At 36.3% G+C, this 23929-nt stretch overlaps 1 protein-coding gene and 1 pseudogene across 1 annotated transcript in view; both read left to right on the forward strand.

Moving 5' to 3' along the window:
• The first annotated feature begins 207 nt into the window (after positions 1 to 207).
• Positions 208 to 23929, forward strand: part of CDC123 (cell division cycle 123) — a 45199-nt gene continuing 21477 nt past the window's right edge. The window contains exons 1-6 of the mRNA XM_039877386.1: positions 208 to 384; positions 4736 to 4807; positions 7541 to 7598; positions 7854 to 7886; positions 12806 to 12901; positions 14975 to 15081. Coding sequence (XP_039733320.1) covers positions 311 to 384; positions 4736 to 4807; positions 7541 to 7598; positions 7854 to 7886; positions 12806 to 12901; positions 14975 to 15081 — 440 coding nt within the window. The 5' untranslated portion in view covers positions 208 to 310. The remainder of the gene's footprint in view (positions 385 to 4735; positions 4808 to 7540; positions 7599 to 7853; positions 7887 to 12805; positions 12902 to 14974; positions 15082 to 23929) is intronic.
• Positions 7893 to 12799, forward strand: LOC120614601 (ATP synthase subunit ATP5MPL, mitochondrial-like; annotated as a pseudogene).

The raw sequence follows: 23929 nt of genomic DNA on the forward strand, positions 1-23929 counted from the left end.
TCTAGGCGAGAAAGCGGAACCAAGGACTTTAATTAGAATTCCCTTCTCAATACTTCTGTAATTCCTCTTCTGGGATCAGAATTCTGTGTTGGTGTGTGTTCGTGCGCGTATGAGTGTACACTAAAAGTAGGCCCCACGATTCTCATCCTCTGCTCCCTTTTCTGCCACTTCTTGCTTTAAGGAGCGGAAGAGTCCTTGAGCCAAAATAGTTCGGCGGGCACTTCCGGTACGGGAGAAGAGAGTTCCGGGAGGGTGCTGGAAGGAGAGCGAGAGACAGAGAGACGGCGGCGGCGGCGGCGGCAGCTGGAGGATGAAGAAGGAGCATGTGTTGCACTGTCAGTTCTCTGCGTGGTACCCACTGTTCCGAAGTCTTACCATTAAGAGGTAAGTAAGACTGCTGGGGCTGTGCCGTGGCGATAGGCAAAAGGGAACTGCGACATTTTGGGTAAATCCTAGCTCGGTCAGAAAATGCAGGCCTAGTAATGACTGCATGGGAGCGCCAGGACCGAGAGTTTGACTTTTTGTGGTGTTTCAGTTGGGGAGATAATGAAGTCGATCCACATGTGCCATGCGTCCTGTTGCGTGTCAGGGAGTGTGGTAGGGGAAGTGGAAGGGTAGGTCGTGGTTCAGAAGAGGTCAGAAGCGGGTGAGTAGTGGGGTAAGCTAGTCTCGACTTGGGAGTTCACCATCTCTGCTTTTAGATTGCCGGAGATGGGAGGCAATCAGGAGAACTGGGTGGTTGGGCTTGCCACCAGGACTAAGCCCCGGGAGGACTTAATTGCTTTCAGTCACGGTACAGTAAGAACAATGATAGAGACCCCACCTCAAATTCTGTTGAGAAGCTCCAGCATGACACTATATATTAAGCATTAGTTGAGTATAGTTATATGTTTTAGGGATGGTAATGTACTGTGAGAGGGAGCCATCTGGACAAGCCACAAAACAGTATTTGTTTTCTAGTTCTCTGGCTTTCAAACAATGAATCCATCCCCCAGTTGACAGGGCAAGCAGAAGATTTACTGTTTCATTCTTCACCCGATCATTGAAGGGAATGTAGGCAAGGCAGCTAGGAGAATATCCCCAAATGTTCAAAAGCAGCCATAACATCTAGAGCAGGATGCAAGAATAGGCTTTCACTCACTAAGAGGGATAGATCAAAGAACTACATATTCATGGATAGGATTTTCTGTACTTCGTCCACTCTGCCTTATTTAGATATCAACTGTCCCTTCCTTTTCATTCTGTCCTCCTGGTGTAGAGAGTGTGAATGTAGAGAAACTTTTGAAATCCTGAGGGGTTGGAAGAACATAATGAGATTATTCAAAAGACAATTCTTTTCCATCCTCTTATTCATATGTAGAATCTGCTTCCAGTTATCCATGGTGAAATGGAGGTTAGAGGAAGATAATCTTTGCATTTGAAGATGACCAAAGTCACACCAAAACAAAAGGAAGAGCTTCAGCAGCAGCAGTGAACATTACCTCCTAACATAGAAGTTATCTTCCTATATGATATGCCAGTCCTTCATTACCTTGCATAATTGAAATAGGCGTTGGGTCTGAGGTGATGCTAGAGTTATATTGGGTTAGTATGATATAAGGTATGTTTATGAACTTGTCAGACATTTTCACACTGAGTTCATTTAAAACTGACATTCGCTTTCTGTGCAGGTACCTTTTGTAAGCTCTGGCATAGTTTTTCTTTGCCTTCAGCAATAAATGATAATGCTTAAGAATTGGACTCTGGAGTCTGAGCCATCTGCCTGGCTTTGAATTTTGTTTTCACCAGCATCTTGAGCCAATTGGTTAATCTAAGCCCCATCTGGAAAATTAAGAAAATAATAGGATTGTCATGGGAATTAAATGAGATAAAGCATTTAAAATGCTTGTCACTCTGTCTGACATATAGTAAACACAAATACACTGCTTGTTTTTACATTTCGGATTTATTCAAAACTCCATTGAAGCAAAATAATTTTACTTCAATTGAAATGTGTATCATATAAAGCTAAAAGTGAAAAATAAGCCAAGCAGTGGGAGTTTCTGAACAGTCCACCATTAGGCTGTGTTGTCTGAAACCATTTTTACTCTGTGTTTAAACTCTTCAGTCTAGTTAATTCTGTGGTGATATCACTGGAACCTAACATATGGCAGGACACCACTCCACAACCCAGGCCTACCTGGTGAAGTTGTGTTAACTTTGTCATTGTCAGCTTTGATGTTGAGAGACCATATTCTGATTTTTGACTCAGCATTTTTTAGTGTTTATTAATCATTATTCAGAGATGATTATGCAGGTAAGAATAGAAGTACATTTTTTGCCAAGTTCTAGAACTTTGACTCAGGCTTAAGAAAAATTAGCTAGAAGACTGGGCCATCGACTTTCCCTTTCTAAATCTTTTTCTTTCCTCAAACATGACAGACAGTTACATTAATCTTATAAAGGCCTCTCTGCCTCTAAAATTCCAGTAGAGTAACTTGTCTCTATATATAGAACTTACCAGCTTGATGGTGTAAGTACTTTGTCATTTAATTCTTTTATATCTTCCAGTTAAACCTCACTGGATTCTTGCCTGCACAGTGGATTTCGATGACCAATTTAGGCTCCTCTCTGACAGCCTTACTAGCTTTGTATAAAGTGTGCCTGGCAATGACTTGTTTATGGCTTCAGTGTTTCAGGCACAGTTCCTTTCTTCTCTGTGTTTTAGTAGCACTTGGTACATTTTGGTACAGCACTTATCATATTGTACTGTGATTTTTTTTTTTTTCTTTTCTATCTTTTCCCCCTCATAGGCTTTGCATTCTTAATGGAATCACCTTGATATCCTCCTTGACTTACATAACATAATGCAAAATAATGTCACGAGGATGCCTTTAGAACTGTGACTTGTGGAACTGAGTGACTCATGAGAACTATGCAGAATCCAACTTGATGTCAGCTAATGATATCTATAAGAGTTATAGAACCTCCAAATAGGAAGACTATGCAAAGAATTCAGAGTAAAATCAAACAGTAAATCTAGTCAAGGGATGATACAACCTGGAGGGAAAGTCTAGATTCAAATCAGACTTGAGAACTAGTGAAACTCAAAAACAGTGGAAATGGTCTCTGAAATCATCGATTTGGGGACTTAGAGATATTATTAACATAAAAGAAGGCTCTCACCGTAGTCGGGAAAATCACCCTAGATGTCTGGAAGCTGGTATCCCTGCCATCATTTCAGTCTTAGGGCTCTGAAAAGAAGGTAAAGTTGACGTTCTCTTGGAAAGGTCATCTTAATTCTCTTGGGATGACACTGTTACTTTAGTGGGGGTCTTTAACCCCAGGAAGAACTTGAACTAAATATAGAGGTGATGATAATTCAAACTTAAGAGTTTGATCTTTTTTTCTGCTTCTTTAATATAAACTTAGAAAATCGTCATTTTGAGGATAATTAGCATACACAAAAAATTAGCCTTGTGGTTCTAATTTAAATTGGGTAATTGGTTTAGAATTGTGATACATTAAAACATGTAAGAAAAATTTTCAAGTTTTTAAATAGTATTGGAACGTTTGCAAGAACCTTAGATTCACTATACTTACAGGTTAATTTGCTGGCTTCATAAGAGTTAAATAATTGGGAAGGCTTATTTGTAATTAGTTGACATATTTAAGAAGAAAATTGAATGGATTATTTTTATAATAGAATTAAAACTTTTAAAGCAACTTTTAAGTTTCAAAGGCTCACTTGAAATTGGTTAAAATTTAGCAGATTTACAAATGGCATAAGATATGGTAGTTGAACTTTTTTAAAAGCATGAAGAACTAGGCTTTTGACTGTGAAATTATAACTTTGAGAAATCAGATATTATTTTTGAAAACCAAAATAGCCCATGAACAATTTTTTTGTGCACATAAACCACTGTAATGTGCCAAGAAACTTGTTTAATTTATAAGTCACTGATGTTCTTTTGACTCCCTGAAAGCAGGCTGTAACTTTTTCACTTAAAAAAATATACTCCTCAAGATCAAAATAATAGCATTACTTTTAGGTATTGGTGGCAGGGTTTTTTGATGAGATTTTATTACTGAGTAAAAGACAAATTATCCCGTGAGTTTTAAGTGTCTTCACATATGGCTTTGCTGTCCCTTAATTATGATGATCTGAAACAAATTAAAGTCTGGTGGTTAAGGAGCTTTATGGTGGTCAATTAAGTATAATGCCACCAAAACATCCATACAGCATGAATTCTGTGGTTTACGTGCTCGTTGCCAACCAAAGAATGGTTTCCAGAACCTTGAATCCACTTCTGCCCTCTTAGAAGGTGGCCAGGTGCTGTTAATCTTCCAATTTGTTTGCTGCATTTCCTGTGCTGCTGCAAATGTCTGCTGGTCTCTAATTTCCTAAAGGCACGTAACCCTGTACTCAGAATTCTTTTGGTTTTGTTGCTTTCATACTGTGATCCCAGCCTGCTTCTTTGGCCTTTGTTTCTTTACCACTGAGACAGTTGTGGTAATTTTGTGAACCTAATTTAGTTTACCGTGATATTTGTTCATTTTATTTTATTTTATAGTCTCCTGCCACCAAATGTACATCATTAACATTTCCCACTTCATACTCAAATAAGTTTTAGCCCAAAAAAATGTTCAGCCCAAGGAACAAGTACATCAAAAGTTAATTGAGTTTGGAATTTTTTTCTCTCTGCTTGTGCTTGGTCTTTTAAAATAATGCTTTTTTTTTTTTTTTTTTTTTAGGTGTCATTCTTCCACTTCCTCAGAATGTGAAGGATTATTTACTTGATGATGGAACTCTGGTGGTTTCAGGAAGGTAAAGTAGATCAGAAAAAAAATTTTTTTGACTTTATCATAAAGAAATGTTGTATTGATTAAATCTGAGCCGTTGCCATGTAAAACAAGTACATTAGCTTTGGCGCCATTCTTTTTTTTCCTGGCTAAAATTGTGTGCTGGTCTTTTCATGTATTGTCAGTGCCTCATTAATAAGATTTTCAAAATTTTGAGTACTTCGTCCTCTGATAAGTACTAGTTAGGAAATTGAGCAGTTCCTTTCATCTCTGCCTTTAGAAAATAGACACGATAATAATTATTCCTTCTGGAGATGGGGAGGAGGCACGGTGCGGGTGGGGAAGAGGGCATGTTATGACCCTTCGAGATCTTTCAGTTTTTAAGGTAAAAATTCAGTCCATTGCAAACAAAGCTTTACTAGGGTGCCTCAGTAAATTCCTCAGTGTTTTGTTCACAGGCCACCATGGCCCCGTTTCCGCCTTCTCTGTTCATGTAGTTCCTCTATTTGTAGATGAAAGAAGTTATCATGCTTCAATCTTTTTAGTGCAAGCTCAAAAGTTTAAGAGTCATAGAATTTAATGATGTTCCTATTTGTTCGTTCAGGTTTCCGTTCAGAAGTCATGTTATCTTACTGCTCGTCCCTCATCATCCCTTCTAAAATAGCCTAATACTTACCCTTGCTAGGACATCACTTTTTCTTTTTTTTTATAGAATTATAGGTTGGAAATAACTTTTCCTTAGAATTATTAAAAAAATTTGTCTTAATGGTAAAATACACATAACATAAAATTTGTCACATTAACTGTTTTTAAGTGTACAGTTCATTGGTATTAAGTACATTTATAATGTTCTGCAACCACCACCTCCACCATCCTTTCTTGTCTGTCAGTGGAGTGACTGATATCGTAGAACTAACTTTGTAAGACTGTTGTAGGGATAAAAAGAGATAATGTGTAATATGTTTAGCCCAATGCCTAGTATATTGTATGCTCCCAAGAAATACCAACTTCTTTCATCATCATGAATCTCAGTCTGAACATTAAACACATTAGCAAATGTATAAGTGAAAATTGTGATAAGTGCTACGCAGGAAGCGGGGAGGTCACTCACGTATTAAATTACTGGGGGTGGAGGTGGGGCTGAGGATTGAAGGAGGGGTCAGGGAGTACCCTGAAGAAGTAACTTATGAGTCTCTGAGATGTGAAGTTTGGATGTAGGGTAGTCAGTTGAAGGGCGGAGGGAAGAATCTCCCAGGCTGAGGGAGCAGCATTAAGCAGGGTTCTGAGGCATGGAAGATCTTGACATGCATGAAACCAAGAGAGGGTCACGTGGTTGGAGCATGGGAGTGCTGAGCAGTGTGAGACTTGATGACATGGGAGAAATGGTTAGGGTTCAGCTTGGGGGTGTGTGTGGGAGTCATGTTTAAGATCCTAGAACTTACTCTGTGGTCAGTAGGTATGTACCGAAGGGCTCTAAGCAAGAGAGTAACTTCAGTCTGTGAACAGTGACTGGTTACTGTGGGAACTGCAGACCAGTTAGGAGGGTGTTACATTGGACCAGTGAGAACCGATAGTGGCTTGCCCTAGGATGGCGACACTGGTGGCGGGAGAAGTAAATGAATTTGAGGTGTCTTGGATGTTGTCCATAAGGCGCAGGGGCATTTAGTATCTGAACGTCCCCATGGAGGCGGAGGAGGATTAGGTGCTCGGGGTGCAAGATGAAGACTGGGTGAGTCTTACTGCTCTTTATGGACTTCACACAAGTCACCCTGTTCAGAGCCCAGAGCTTCGGGTCCAGGGCTCCAGGTCTTACCCGTTGCTCACTGGGTTAACCTCTTATTGGCTTTCTGTTTTCCAAACTTTGGTTGCCATCTTCTACGGTTGTCTCCTTTTGGGTCGTCTTTCTTCTCCTTGGGATCTTTCCTGTCATTTTAGTGGAGTTTCAAGAGGGAATGTAGGAATCGATAAAAATCTGTGGTTAACCAGAGGCCCCATTTCTCTTCCTCTTGTAATTTCTTGGTATGGAGCCTGTGCTGCCTCTTGTTCTGATTCTTAATCGTCTCAGCTACTGAGGGAGTTCGTCCCAGGTACTTGGGTGTTGAGGAGGGGCCAGTACAGTGTTATCCCCTCGAGTTCTTTCAGCCTTTGCTTCCCTCAGGCAATGGAGACTGGTTGCTCACGACTCTTTCCAACACATGCTCCACGCACTGGCTTCCTCAGAGAGCGTGCGTCTGAGTATTTCTCCCCTCTCTCCCCCACAGCTCTCTGTGGTGCCGGTCCAGTCCAGGCAGTTCCGGACACCAGCCCACACTCCGTTTTCACTGTACAAACAAACAGTTCTTGGTTTGCCCGCGGGGTGCTCCGTCAGCCGCGGAGAGCCGCCCCTCAGATGTTGCCTCTGGTTTCTTCTTTCATCCAGTTTGATCTTGCTTGTCCTTGGCAGCACTTTTTCATCCACTGGATTCAGAATTGTGGATGATTCTTCGTGTCAGCAGAGGTGGAGTTTAAGTTTTGCCTTCCTTGTTTATAGTGATTTCATAGAAGAGAACAGAAAGTTTTTATTCTGCCATCTCTTATTGGCCATGTACTCTCATTAATTTCATATTGGTTTTTTAATAGTTTCTGTCTCAAAAAATGAACTTTTCCTAATATCACCTTCCAGTTCTAAGGCAATTTTTTAAAACCTCAGCACACCTGAAATTGACTGCATGGTATCAAAGCCTTTTTTTTGCTTAATTTTTGTTTTATGTTCTTCTAGGGACGATCCACCACCACGTTCTCAGCCAGACAGTGATGATGAGGCAGAAGAAATACAGGTTGGTTCATAATGAAACACTGTGTTCTATAGACTAAGTGATCTCCAGAATAGTTCTGACATTTAGATCTTAGCATATATTCAATAAAATGAGAAATTACATGAAAAATCTCACCTCAACATATAGTTTCTATATACTTTGTATTCAGGAGGAGACGTCACTTGTTTATGTCATTTTTAGGTGGAGCACTGCTTTTTGGAAGTTCAGCACATTGTCTACATTTAATGTTTTGTTTCTGCCCTTTTCTCCATGCAGTGGTCAGATGACGAGAACACGGCCACACTTACGGTAAGAGCAGAGTGCCAGCATGGGGACAGCCTCTCACTGCCACACCGGGTGCTTCAGAGTTTCAGCGCATGTGTCTCTAAATTCCCATTTGCTCACCTTTTCAAATATTGTTTTCTGTGTTGGCTATTTCTATTATTTTGAAAAAAACTTGTATCGTTGTTTACAGGCAAAGATGGCTGCCTTTTTTTTCCCTTTGATTACCAAGGAAATATTTTAAGTGTATAACTGATACTTTGACTTGTTTCTCTTAAGCTCTGAAAGAAGAGATTTAGCCTAATATTCAGACTCTGAGGTTCCCAGATCCGTGGAACCTAAATTAAAGTGAAAATCTATATTCACTTATTCAAGTATATTTAAATGGTATAAAAATTAGTTTCTTTCAAATGACAGTAGTTTTCGATTTTAATCAATAGCTTATATAAAAATGTGAAAGTTGATTGCACATATTATAGTCTTTCAGTTGTCGTCAAAATTAACTTAAAATATATTTTAATAAAAACATTTTTAAAGGAATGAGTAAAGTAAAAATGCATTTCTAAAAATATGGTAGGTAAGTGAGATAATAGAGAAAGGTTTTAATAAAGTTATCTACAAGTAAATGTAAAGGCACAATAGAGGAAACTAGTTTTAGTTTTTTATTTTCGTGGGGAGAGGTATATTCTAATCCAATTCTAAATAGGAAGATACTTGTGTTTATTTTAATGAAAGAGTTGTGGTTTCCAGGGTAGAAGACAAAAAGCAGTGATGCCTAAACTGATAGAGAACATGCCAGCATACTCAGAAAGGAAAAGTTTGCATGTTTTATTTTACTCTGGATATCATAAGAGTTAGTCATTCTCCTTTTATGAACATTCCATTCAGTTCAACGTACATGTTAGTTATACACCATATCCGGGGCACTGTAATGGGTTCTGTGAAGCAAATAAGGATGAATATGACTCAATTCCTGCTGTAGGGAGTATAGAAACCAGTGGGGAAGGCCCCAGTTTGGGAGGAGAGAATAAACTGCTGTCAGAACGCAGAGAACAGATACAACTGAGAGATCAAAACATACTTAAGAGTGAGAAGTAACATTTTATCTGCACTGTAAAAGTGGTAAGGATTATCAATATCAACTCATATTTTTAAACACAGATAAGTAGATACAGAAATGAATAATATGCATGTGTATATATGTGTCTGTTTACCAAACTCTGTTCACTGATGTCTAGAGGCAGTGACATAGAACGTTATGGTAGCAGTGAGTGTCCCTAGTGCCCCAACCTTGGTTTCTAAGTATCATTCTCCATGAAAAGGAATCTAAGCTACTTGGAGAAACTCAAGACTGGAGGTGGGGAAGTAAAAATAAGTCTGAAACAACTTGTGTGTCAGAAAGTAAGGAAGTAATCCAAGAATAATGGGCATGTGACAAAAAGGAACCCAAAGCCAGCTTGAATAGGTTCCTACTGGCCAAATATTTGAGCATCATAACAACGAAAGTAATGGGATATAATCATTGGCTAAAAATAGACTCCATGAACCCATACCGACATAAATAAATGATTAAAGTAAATGGAGCAGAAAAGGGACCAACTAATAAATGTAGAAGAAATAATAGAATGAGAGACCACCATTTGGCAACTGTCATAATAATAATTGATGGAATAGATTTCAAAACTAGTGGATGAATATTTGATGAGAAAGAGGATACTTGCATATTCTCAAGGCATCTCCACCCAAGTTATTTACTAGTTACAAAGGAAAAAACAGTAACTTTACAGTGGAAAGACCTGGCAGCCCAGTGATGAGGATGGACTGACCTACACTGTGTACTTCTTGATGTCACGTACCAAGAAGGATACAGTACCTGCCAAAAGTGCCTAACCTGAACGAGGAAACATCAAACCAACTCAGGGTTTTTGAAATCATGTCAAGTAACTGCCCTGTACGCTTCAAAAATGTCAAGGTCGTGAAAGATACATCACAACAGAGAGCAATTATGTTAAAATTTTAAAATGTTGTATTTAATGACAGACACGTATCCTGAGTATAAAATCATGACTATAGAAGAATATGCCTGGTGGTCATGGTGGTTGCCTGTGGGGAGAAGGAAGGCTTAGGGGGAGAGCAAAGAGGTAAAGAGCTTCATTTGTAGTGTACTGATTTTTCCTTTAAGGATCTGGATCAAATATGCCAAATTGTTGAGTATTTGGATCCAGGAACACAGGTATATATTTTTCGTATATTTAAAATATTTTATTATTTAAAAACATTTTTTAAATTTCTGGGTGGATGTGGTACAGGTGTGTAGTGGTTGCTAAAGTTGGACAGATAGATGAGTCCAGATCACAAAAGGTGCATGGATATGATTAAAGTGTGGATTTTATCCCACTTAAAATGGAACCTTTTCCCAGACAACTGAGGTGTTATACAAATTTAAATTTGAGTAGTTGAGCTACAAGCTTAAAGGGTTCCTGTTAAATCTGTTACAAGATAATGTTCAGAAACAGGTAGAATCATGACTCCGTATAAATATAAAACTCCTTGACACATGTCAAAGGTATTATTTAACTCATGAGAAAACCAGGTAGATGTTATAACGTTCAGAGAGAATCCAAAGAACAGACAGATGTAGATTAGGAATATTGAAATGAATATACAAGTGAGGCAGAACTGATATTTCCTTCCTTGAGGATAGAAGAGAAGACAACTGGATTCCTATCAGGATAGAATTTTCACATACTTTTCATTGTTATTGTTTATCTGCAGTCTACCAAGTTGTAAAATAGCTCACAGACTAGCTGGAAGGTAACCCAGTAGGGAGGGCTATATGGAGACAATACATAGTCTTCCACTGAAGCACAAATTTTTCTCCAGAATGCATAAACTTTTTATAATTTCAGTTGGTTTTAGGCCTGTGAGTTCGGTAACATTTCCGAGGCGGCTGTGCAGGTTGGGGTGGCCTGAGCTACACGTTCTGTGGCAAGATGTTTCAAAGCCTCATAAAAAATGTTTGGGTCCCCATGAAGCCCTACTACACCCAGGTTTACTAGGAGATCTGGGTAGGCATGGGCTTGATCATCATTTATAAAATCAGGAGCGCTGATAAAAGAATTAAAGCTTTGAAAGGATCAAGTCCTGCACCTGACCATGGCCATCATTAGCTCTCTGTGGTGTGCACGTCAGGTGGAACATCAGTCTGCCTATAAATTTTAAAAGCTCTGATAGATGGAACCATTGAATATCGCTGTGTACTTACAGAAGTGCTGTGTCCTTTGTGGCATGAATAAATGTACCTGTAAGACAAAAAAAAAATTGGTTTTAGGATCCTTGTGACAGAATTTCTTAAAGTTGATTATTGAGGATTTAGGGCATCAATCGCCTCTTTCAAAAAGTAATACATAAATTTAACGCAGTCCTTATATGTGAAGTTTCAGGGGCTAGGAAAATTGTTTTATCTTTGACGATTGATCTCTTTGCATTTTGAAATTTGTGTAACTGTGCCGTTGATTGAAATTAATGCTAATGCAGATCTTAGGTAAGGGTTTTTCTGGATAGCTGTCTGGGGGAGCCAGATCAGCACCTTCAGGGGATTATAAGGAAATTATTGGCTTAGCATAAATCATAATTCCTTTTGATGGCGAGAGGCGAATGGAAAATAAAGGACTCATGGCTGTTACTTGTTTTGAAAGCCTTCAAATTGCTAGAGTTTAATTTCATGTGTCTAAGCTGAAGAAGTCAAACATAAGGTAGATACAGTGGCAGGCTGTCAAATAACTAAAAGACACTACTAACCAGTCTAGAGATCATGTACATCTGTAGAAGGAAAGGTCATTGGCCTGCCCTTGATCTCTCCCATCTTTACTCACTAGCCTGTTCCTCAAAGCTGCTAAACTTACACATTTTGGTTTGTTTACCAGACTCTTGTCATAGTTTTCTCTCTGGTATAATTAGGTTAGACCTTGGGGATCAGCATAAGCGATTTGATTTATTTTTGTAGTTAGCTAGTTCTAGACCTCATCTAACTTTCCCCCACTATGGAAGAACTTGTTATTACTGGAATTTTTTTCAGAACTTGCATCTGCCCAGCAGGGGGCAGCAAATAGAAAGGGATAGTGCGACTTTGTAGAGACTTAATACTTTAGTGTTCGGTGTCCTGCAGGCTCCACTTGACCTCTTTTACTCAGTTCTCTTTTCTACTTTATGTCTGTGTGCCCCTTTCATAGTGACAGGCTTGAGGCAGAGCACAATATTTATCACGTTTAGGTTTCCTCACAAGTGTATTTTTGTTTACTTCCTGGCTGAAACGACACTTAGAATGTTTTGGTTACTTGCTTGTATAAAATACGCATTTTAAAATCAACTGAAAAGGAAAGCGCAGTTAAACTTCACCAATATCCTATTTTTGAGTTTTGTTTATTATTAAAACTTGTCTGGAAATAGCAGTGTTTAAATACAGTTAACCACATAATTTATTTCTCATTCTCATGAAGCCTTTTGGGGATATGGCCAAGATTCTTTTCCTGCAAATGGAAAGTCTTCTGGGCCTTTAAATGTGAGATGTTATTTCTGAGAGTTGGAGTATATGCACAGGTGCAATTCCAACTGTCTCTTTCCACTTAAGAAGTAAATACTAGTTTTATGTAGGTGTTAAGAAAACCATTCATTCCTTCACATCTCCAGATGCCTTGCAACATCTGTCTCTTTAGTTTTGTGGGCTTTAATTGTTTTGGAAAGTGGCATTTAGGCACTTTTCCCCATTTCTGGTAAATGTTATTCGATCATTGATTTTAGTTACCTGGGTTCGGAATTCTGATAGTAATTTGTATTCTAAATTATTTTTAACACCTTAAATAGTTTAACCTTGAGATTTTGATCTTGTTTTCTATATTTGTTGTGGTGATATTGACTTGCCCAATTAACTTCTTCTCTCTCTGTAGGCACCGGAATTTCCTGAGTTTACCACCAAAGTCCAAGAAGCTATCAACTCCCTGGGGGGCAGTGTATTTCCTAAGCTTAACTGGAGTGCGCCAAGGGTAGGCCATCAGTATACCTCTGTTATTCGAATACTCTTTGCTTTGCTATTCATTTCATTTTATATCCCCACAGAGGGTCTGATTATATTCTTAATTCTAGGGAAAATATTGTGAAATTTATTTTTATTTTCTGATTTTGCAGTTTACTCTCCTGGCCCTATAAAATGCTATAAATTTTGCCAAAAGACAGTTTCAACCTCTTGTGGTACTGATCATGCTAGAAATCTGAGGAAATCCATGCGTCGTCCTTTTCAAAATTTCAGCTGTTCAGTTTAACAGATCTTTCCCTATTAAAAAGTAATAAAAATTATTACTAATAATTATAGTAAAATAAAAATTATTACTAATAAATTTATTACTAATAAAAATTAATTTTTAATAGAAATAGCAGTATGAGAAATTACTTTTTAATAGAAATAGCAGTATGAGAAATCAAGTGATTCTTTCTGTTGTATTTTAACATTGCATCAGCAAGATTTTCTTAAGTTAAAATCTGAAAAAATAGACTTTTTCTACTCCAATAAAAACAATAATGTCAGCAAAGCTCATTGCAAGAATCAAAGACTTATTTGCATTTTAAAAGACCATCTCATGTGCTTATTTTTTCTTATTCTAAAATGAATGATAAATTGTAATTAATCTAATTTTAATTTTTACTTACTAAAATTAGTTGCACGTGTACATAGTTAAGTTTTCAAAAGAGCTGGAAGCTTGCTACAAAAGTTAGCAGATCTTGACACATTTCGCTTCATCATTTCCCACTCCTCAGAGACTTTCAGATATTTTAGTACATTCTTTTGTTATTCTTCAGTTTTAGATATTTATTATTGACTTCTTACTTTATAACAAAGATTCAGCTCTCTTTCATCTCATGTTTTCACTATTTTTAGTTCTACTAGCGTCATTATAGTAATATACTTTTTGATTAGTATTTAGTGTATCTGATATTTTATTATGCAAACACTGTGTGTGTGCTTATCTGATATATATTATGGTTACTTATGTTTTCTTAGTCAACATTTTTTCTCTGAAGTAAATAATTGTTTATTCAGTTGCATGGTTTTCTTGTATATACTGTTGTTTTTGTGGAGTTAAATCTGTGTTTAAGATACCATCTTTATTGAGAAATTCGTCATCTTTTTCATTGGGAGAAATAAGAAAGGGGTTACTATAAAGAAGCTATTGAAGCTCGGTTTTAGTTTATGAGTAGTAATTGGAATCATCTCTTAATACTGAACTGGTTGAGGCTTCCCACTTAAGATGGGTAGATTATTTACGATTTTAAGTTACTCATTTGTTCATTTACTTTTTATTTATCGAGTACTTACTATGTGCCAGTGCTTTCTTCCATGTAGTGTAGATAATTGGATAGGTTTTTTTTTTACAGTCATTAGGTTTTTTTTTCCTCAAAATTATATTACTGTTCTGCATCTAATCTATGAGAGAAGTATGTTTTTTAAATGACTTAATTATGTGATCATTTTTAGGCCTGTTCCACTGAGTTTTGCACTTACTGTGCCTGTTTTTCTTCTCTTTTTTTGGTTCATATATGTATGAAACATTCACTGTTTAAAATTGTGGTGGTTCAGAATAGCTCACCTCCTCTCTCCCAGATTTGATAGACATGGGTCTTAACTGTTCCTGTCATCATACTTCAGGTGTCCCAGCTGTCCCTGCCTAGAAACAGGAAGAAGGGAAAGGATCTCTTTTTCCCTAGAGAGTAGCGGATCAGGCTGTTTCTTTACATCTTTATTTCTAGCTGGAGTGTCAGCATTTCTGACACCTCTTTCATCATCAGTAAGAAAAACGTAGGGAAGTGCTTGGCTTGAGCTGAGAGGTGAGGATGTTAACGCCTCAGTGTTGTTTATAACTGAGTGTCAGCATGCAACGGTGATGCTGCTCATTGCTTAGGAGTGTAATTTGACATTTGACAGAATAGCTAAAATTCTTGCCTGATTTTTTCTTAAAACCCTTGAAGTAATAATGCGTTATTGATTGTGTATATAGGCCTGAGCTTCATTCACGGCAACTAGCTTGGAATCTATACTAAGCGGCATATGTTTTATTATTTAGGATGCGTACTGGATAGCAATGAATAGTTCTCTGAAGTGTAAAACCCTCAGCGACATCTTTCTACTGTTCAAGAGTTCTGATTTCATCACCCGTGATTTCACTCAGCCGTAAGTATATCTCTTGTTCTCTCATGTCGGTGGTTTCCATCCTAGTGAGAGTTTTTGTACAGATGAAATTCCATTAGTTCTAGAACTGTTGTAAACCATGCAACAAGTTTATTTCATATTCTCAAAGGGCATATTAAAGCAAACCTTTCTTTTCCTTTTATAATAAATGCTATATAATTAATATTCCTAAATATCAAGGGCTTTCTATGTATCTGCCCAATAAATATTTTGGTAATTTTCTTCTTACTATAAAACCAGTATATCTCTTATCATAGAGAAATGAAATTAGGAACTAATAGTTAAACAAAAACAGGAAATGTAAAAGTATCCAACTCACCAGAGTTGGTTTTATTACTTGTGTGCATAGGTATAACACAGATATACCTATCTCTAACTGTACTCCAATTTTTAAAACAAAAACAAGATGATATAGTTTATATTGTTTAGTGGGTTGCTTTTGCACTTATCACCATATAGCAAACATCTTTGTTATTAAATACTTAAATGCATCATTATTTTGAATTACCTTAATAGTATTCCACTAAATAGCTATAGCATAATTTGTTTGATCAGTCTTCTATTCTTATGTACAGTACTGCAGTGAATATCCTTGCGCTAAATCTTTGTGCACTTTCCTAATTTTTCCTTAGGATAAATTTCTGCAAGTGGAATTGATGTTTTTTTTTTTTTGCCAGTTACTCTATAGCTACAGACCTTGACTCTGCAATCTTCATCATATGCAGAGAGCACCTGCACTGTTGAGCTGTGGGTGATCTCTTGATGCTTTTCTTCTGTCATCAAATAGCAGTTATTCTTCTAGATTTCTCATCCTACCCCATCTTAAACAAACCAGTTATCTCAATTAAAGCAGCCTTTAAACTGACCTCTAAAATAAAACCTATCACAGAATCAAAGAACTAAGCAGGTGAGCAGGGGTGAGAATGTTGCGGATACATGCCACTTCTTCCCCATTCATCCAGTTTAGTCTGCCCTGACCGACCAGTCACCCATTGCAGCCTCCAATCCTTTTCTGAAGAGGAGCTTGGCAGAAAAAAATAAATTCACTACATGTCAGTTGTGCGTCACCTCTTTTGTATCTGAGTTCTGCAGCTTGGGCATTTGGTTTTAGTATTATAGTAATTAAAGAAAATGAAGTTAAGCAATAATTAACGAGTGTGGTTGTACTGCAAGTTTATTATACAAGGATTTTACCTGTGTTGGTATTTCTGGTTCATTTACAGAAACAAGCTTCATATTTTGACATTTAGTTGTCAACCTTTATGGTTGTGTTGGCACAGGTGTTAATTAGGTGTTTGGTAGCCCTTGTTTTAGTAATAATGCAGTAGCGTTTTCATTCTAAGAGAAACCTAATTAGAAGAAGTTGTAACTATATTTTTTCCCATTATAAAGCCTTCTGACATCTATTAAAGAGGCCTTGAAATATATTATATTAAAAATACTCTGTACCTGTTAATTCATCAGATATGGATTTTTATGAACCTTTGATATTAGTTGCAGTGAGAATATGAGGACAGCTTTTCCTTTCCAAAACTAATTAAAAATCCTGTTTAATTCTTTGTGGTTGATGGTTTTCTAAATCATCTTTGCAGTTTAGATATCTACTGCCTCCTCTTAACCTACCTTTCCCTCTTTGTCATACATGAATTTTACCACAATTATAGCAGGAGATAAAAATATCAGTCAGTGGTTTTGCATTGTGTTATTTTTGACTTTTGTGTAATGAGGAAATTAAATCAGCTAGTGAATTGGAGGCCTCGGATTAAGAGTGTTTACCACAGCATGCCGCCCTTCCCCTTGTGTAAGTACCTGGGGGTTGGCAGAAGCTAACACCGGGCACTCGGCTTTCAGCCAGGCAGCACTGTCATGTCATCCTTTTCTGGAAATGTTTGGCAATGTTCAGTTGTGTAATAGTTAATAAGTCTGGTTACTACATAATCCTTACTGATAGAACCTTTAATGAAAGATGAACTTTTGTCACAGAGGCCTTTCAGAAACCTTTAAAGATTAAATTAAAAGTATAATTATTTAAATTGGACAGGATCATATCAGTGTTTTAATCTGACTCTTTCCTTCTGTCAGTTAGAAAATTGAGGCCTAAATTTGTTCAATATCTTGTTGCCGTAAGCTAGTTAGTAGAAACAAAACCAGAATATAATTTCAGTAACATCATTCTAAATATTCTGTGTATTTTCACTTTAATAAAGTTATAAATTCTTCCTTTTCTAAATGTTTCAAATTAAAAGAATAGAATAAAATGTTGTAGAATATTATATAATTATATGATTTGCATGAAATTATGTAATATGAAAGTGAGATTATGTTGTTTATACTATTTTGGAGCTTGCCTTGAAAAAGATTTTACAGTCAGGATTGCAAATTAACAGAATACCAATCAAAGATAGGTTACACATATATGATTTTAAAGAATATTATTATTTAACAAGCAGTCTGGAGATGGGGTATTTCTAGGGTTAATTCAGCATCTTGTCCGGTTACCAGGGACCCAGGCTCTTTCAATCTTTCCCTGCCGTCATCCTTGGCTATATTCGTTTGGTGTTTGGTGTTTGGGTTTGGGTTTGTCACCTAATAGGTACAAGATTGCTGCTACAGTTTCAGGTATCCCATGAAGACATGATATGTCTGAATCAAAAATAGGAAGAGTGGGTATACTTCCTCTCAGTCTCCTCTGTGTGTGAATAAGTAAAGCATTCTGGAAGCTTCCTAGGAGACTTCCTGTCAGGCCCATTTGTCACACAGTTACCCAACCTAATCCAGGAGTTGGCAGAGGGAACAGAAATGCTGCGATTGGTTTAGACCAGGGGCTCTTTACAACTTTAGCACACATCAGAATCGTCTGGGGAGTTTGATAAAACACAAATTACTGTTCCCACCTCTAGAGTTTCTGATTCAGGAGTGGGGCCCAAGAATATAATTTCCAGCATGTTCCCTGGTGATCCTGATGCTGCCAGTCCAGGCCCTTGCCTTGAGATCAGTCCACACTTGCATCCCTGGGAGTAAGGAGAGGACCTCAGAACATAGGTGCTTGATTGAACAGTCACAGTTCTGTTAGCAAGGAGATAGGTTGGGCATAGCTAAAAGGTAGACCACAAGTACTGTCTGTCACCATTATAATTTGATACAGAATATTAAGTACTCTTATCCCCCCCCACCTCATTCCTCAAATGGTTACTGTACATAAGCTTTAAAAAATGGAAGTTGAAAAAAGACACATTTAATATAATGTGGCTGCGTTATACTTGCTGAGTGAATTATTTGCCCAGATATAAACATTCTACGTGATTAGACTTGTTGAATCACAAGGCTGCTTTCATTAATTAATTTATTAAATATCACTTCAATAGGCCAAGGCAAGAAAAAAATCTGGTAATCACTTGATATTTAGAAGAAAGGGCTGAGTTAGTGAAAAATTAATCCATTAATTATTTCTCTGAGAGAAGGAGATAGATTTGACTAGAGGTCAGGAAATTTCACTTGTCTTAGTAATTTAAACACAGCTGTGTTCAGCCTAATTTTTATACATTTTATTCCTTTCAAGATTATCACAAACCTAGCTATTAATCCTAAAATTCAGTAGCCGTTTCAGGAGTCAAATTTTCTGTGGAAGTTGGACTTAACCTTTACCTTGTGATTTTTAAGGCCCATTAATTTAGATGACAACTTTTCTGCTTTAGGTTTTAAAATAAAATAGTATATTTTCTCTTTTTGAAGAAAAATTCTGTGAAAATTAGAATGAACACACTTAACCACCCTTAATTCATTATCATTTTACTTTCTTTTTTTTTCCCCCGCTACCAGTGAAATCTAAAGAAATGGAATCTGTGTTCCAGAACTCTTATTTTGGTTCCTGGTGAGCCAGAAAAGCTACACCACCAGAACTTTGATGCTTAATTTTCCCCTGGCTCTGTATTTTTCTTCATTTTCTGCCCATGATTTAAAATTTTTTCTTATACTTAGGAGTGATTTACTGTGAGGTATAATGTTGTTACCTTCCAGCTTTTTCAAGAAGCTTATCAATGAGGATTGTGCCCTAGTAAATACCTAGGGCAGTATGCCACTTTAAAGTATTCATGATTTTGTTTTCTGCCACTTTATATAAAGCTTTAATGATCATGTTTTCTCATTACTGATAAAAATTGTGATCTCAGTCAATGAATTTAGGTAATCCCTAAACTATCTAGAGTAAATTCACATACATATTATTCTCAAAATATGCTAATACTGTGATTCTCTTCCCTTCCCTCCTGCCCAAAGTAGAGCCAGAACTATAGCATCTGAGTGGATAACATTGTAAACCTTACCACCAATGCTTGAATCTCGCACCTTACCCCATCAAATTGGATTCATCTTCAACTTACGTATTTTTCACTAGAATCCTCTTGTTTCAACCTCCATCCAGCTTTTTCTTGCACAGAGTATTTCTTAGTTGTAGCACAGCTGATCACAGCGCATTTCCATGTATCCTTTCTCATCCTTTCCTTCTTTCCTTGTAACAAAGCACAGGACACATTTTACCTTGTCTTCTATGTACTCCAACCATATTTTTCTGATGGTTCATGTTCCCTAGTTCCACACACGTGCATCCTTATAGTTGGATGTGTTACATTTATTCTCCTTTGATGGGTGAGATATTTGGAACAGCATGATGAAAACTGTCGGTCACAGTTTTGAAGTTCACAGAGAAAAGTATGGCAATCTTATGACATGTTTAGGACATAACGAACATACTTATTTATATAATAAGACCGTTTGGCTGGCAGGAACACCTTATTTTAAGTTGAAGTAATTTGGGAAGTAGCTTGGGTAGAAATAAAGACAAAAAAGGTGACGCTCCTATCAGTCATCAGTGCTAGCTAGCTAAGCACAGCTCTTACAGATTTTGACTTAAGATTTTTTGCTCTCTTTCCTTTTTTAAAATTTGGATCTAGGACATTACTCTCCAGATTTCTTGGCTAATTTCAAAGTGGATGAAAAATGTACTACTAGCATCATTTCATAGTAGTTTTTATCAGAGTAGATCTTTGGGTTTTTTTTCCCCATCATAGTAAAGAATTACGAGCTTATAATTCAACATAGCATCCTTTTGACCTAGATTGTAAGTCATTAACTTTAATTTAATACTATCTTCTGTTGTTACCTTGTTGCAAATTTCAAATATTCCAAAATTAATATAAAAATACTAACCCCCGAAAACATTATAAGAAGTAGATTTATTTTTAAAAATATGCTTACAGGTATGCATGAAAATGCCTATTAAGTGCTAATTATAGCTAGACTGTTTAGATTGGCAAAGATCTTCAAATGAAATTCAGATGTTCTTATTTGTAATTAAATAAGAAACCATTAATTTCTGGTTTTAGCTAAATGGCAAGCTAAGATAACTAGAAAAATCTTTTGTTACAAACATCTTGAAATGATGGGCAGTATATAAAAATATAACATAAAAATGTAAATGCATAACTGAATTCACAAAAAACAAAAGGTGACCCAGGTACAAGAAATGTAAGATGGATTGGGAACCAGAGCGTCGGGTAGACTATCCTTTCGGGGCTGTTGTCAGAACTGATAAGGAGCTTAGGTTTTAATACCTTTAGAGAGTCAGGAGCCCAAGCTCGTAGCCAAAATGAAGGGAGGAACTGGGAAAGAGACCCTGTGCACCTTCAGTAAAGGATGAACGAGGGAAAACTTCACTCATGGCACAGAGCCGAGGAAACAGGACAAACTGCTTGGGCTTCGGGCTTTTTTTGTTTGTTTTGTTTTGATTTTAAGTTTAAAACTCAGGCTTGTGTTGCACAATGAATTTGGAGTACAAAATGTAAACCACCTGCCTGGTTGGATAACTCCCAAACTAAGAAATTAACATAAAAATCAGTCCTGGACTGGTTTCGCCCTTGAGGCACCTGGAAGATGCAAACACAAAGTGCTCTGAAAGGACTCTCACAACCCAAGCGCATAGAAAAAGCTAGTCCCAATGAATCTGTGCTCACAATGAAAACAGCAAAACAGGTGAGGAAACTTCAACACGCTTGAGGATCAGACAGCAGACAAGTAGAGTAGAGCTATTCGAGTTTGACATAACAAGTCTACAAGATAAAGTAAATGTCTTAATCGATCAAACTCATAAAAAAATTAAAACTCTTAGAAGAAGTTATTAGCAAAAAAGCAAACAATAGTTCTAGAAGTGAAAAATATGGTTTTTAAAATTCAAAACTCAGTTATCTGTGAAAATAAGACATAATTGAAGAAGGTAATTAGTAATCTGAATAAGAGAAATAAGGAAATTGCCCAGAATGCAGCACAGAAAGATAATGAATTGGCAACTCTGGAGTCAAGGAATATACTGGATAAAATGAGAATGTTTAACATATCTATATTAGGAGTTCAAAAAGGAAAGAATAGAGGAAATGAGGATTGGAGAGGCATATTGAAAGAGAAAGTAATTGAGAATGTTCAAGAATGAATAAAAGACACATATCCATATTTAAGAAATGCAGGGGTCTCATTAGGAGGCATTGTGGTATTACTGCAGGTCACCAAGATGAGAGAAGTTCTTAATAGAAAACAACCAGAGAGAAAAGGCAAATTATGTGGAAGGAAACAGCAAAAAGACTGTCAGCAGATTTTTCAACAGAAATATTGTTTCATGAAGTTCTGTCTCTGCTGAGAAGTGCCTGAGGCATTGGAGGATGGAGATGGATATAGAGCTGATGTCTATATTGCTTCTCATTTATATAGGAAACTTATGAATCTAGGATCTAGACTAATTTTTGTTTATAACTTTAGAAATATTCTTACAGCTGCCCAAATTCCAAGGTGATCTCAAGTGATTTCATATTATTTTATGAATCAAACAAATTTTCCAAACTTATTTGTTGAGTTAAAACAGGGGAAGTGTTAATTGTCATGTATTTTTACTGATAAATTTATAACGTATTAGAATTTTATATTATATACTGAGTTGGAATTTGAAAATGTGTCCTAACTTTTCATGACTTTTTACTTATGTATGCATAGAAACAAAAGCTAGCATAGATTTAACAACCCTGTACTCTTTCTCTGTAAATTTCTTTCTTTCGTTGATGACTTGCTGTTATGTCTCTGAGATACTGCTTTCTTTTGACAATTCTGAAAATATTATTTTTGGAAATGAGAGAATCAGTTTTTTTTCTCCTTTTCAGAGGCACTTTTTTGGATCATCTTTGTTGTTGGTTCAGTCACTGAAGGGACTGATACAAATGTTTTAAAATTCCTTATGATGAAGAGATTTCTTTGTTTCCATTAGGATACTCACATTTTCTGCTAGTTTTGTTTCCACAAGTATTCTCAATGTAGTAAGTAGCCATGGTTTAAGGATTTTTTTTTTTTTTGTCTAACCTGGAATTTTAGGACCATTAGTTTATATAAGTATTATAAAAATTTAAATGTTGTTCATACTCTAATTATCTCACTCATTTTTGCTTTTTTAAAACTACTTCCAGAATGTAAATGGAATCGAAATATCCACACACAATGCTCTTTGCAGTATTTCGACTGAGCTCCCAAAGACATCATGGTTGGCCTTTATATGCAGTCTTTACTAGGTGGCTCTCCTCCTCTTTCAGGAATGATACTTGACCATCTGGTTAGTCGTCTTAGTATGAAAAAGCTGTGTACAGTAATCTCTCATGCTACATACATTCTCACTTCTACCTTCTGAAACGAGTCAAGTTTTTAAAATAACGTTAAATGTTAAACCAGTCAACACTTAAAAAGTGTTAGAAGACAGTAGAATGCAAATATGTATTGAAATGTTTATCTATTTTAAAATAGCAATAAGAGGATTGAGATGTATATCTATTTTAAAGTAACAGCCAAAGATCGAAATCAATATTTGTAGGAATATAGAAACATTAAAGAAATTGGATAATGGACACCTATGTTTTAGAATCATTAATTTTGATTTTCCTGTACTATTTTTAAAATAGTTAAAGAACCTTTATCTTGTTTTTCATAGAATACCGTGTTAATAAGAACTTCCCTCTATTATCAGATTTACAAAAAATATGGCTCCCACGTAGTTAAAAATCACATTTCAAAAATGAAAATGGTAGTAGTTCTGTTACTACATTAACCATTAAGATAGTGCTGTGTTATTTTTTGTATTTGAATTCCTTTGTCATTTTTCTCCTTCCAGCTCTTTTGTATCTGTTAGATACATTTAAATTAAGAAAGGATAGGCAGTTACCTCAATTTTATCGTGATAATGAACTATTGGTTAATTGGAAGCTAAAATATTAACTTTTAAAGTAAATTTGAATTAGCTTGTTATAAAAGTAACATATATGCTCTTTGTACTTTTATGCATTTTTAGCTTCCTCAAATTTAAACGTGATATATTTTAAGTTCCTCAAAATAAAAGTAATATATATTTGATTTGATAAGTACAGTGTTGGCAGTGCTACAGATAAGCAGCAGAATTAACAGTCACTGCTAGAGAAGAACCATTATTAAACCTACTTACTGTGTTAGGTTTTTCCTTGTATGTTTTAAAAATGAAACTGTAATGTGTATAGTTCTGTGACCTTTTTATTGTTTAAAAGTATACTATATTGTGAACATTTTTTTCTCTTATGAAAAATTATTTTACCAAATGTTTTATCCTTGAAAATATGGTATAGATTTTTAATAGTTTTCATTTGGAATTTAAAAAGAGGTTGAGGGAAAATGTTTTAAGGCTAACATGAACTTTTATAATGGAATTTGTAAAATAATTATCATTTTTACTAAATTAAAATGTTCAGGCTTTTAAAATAGAAAGAGAGATGAGGGA

The sequence above is a fragment of the Pteropus medius genome, unplaced genomic scaffold (genome assembly GCF_902729225.1).
Source record: "Pteropus medius unplaced genomic scaffold, Ma_sr-lr_union100, whole genome shotgun sequence".
NCBI classification, from domain to species: Eukaryota; Metazoa; Chordata; class Mammalia; order Chiroptera; family Pteropodidae; genus Pteropus; species Pteropus medius.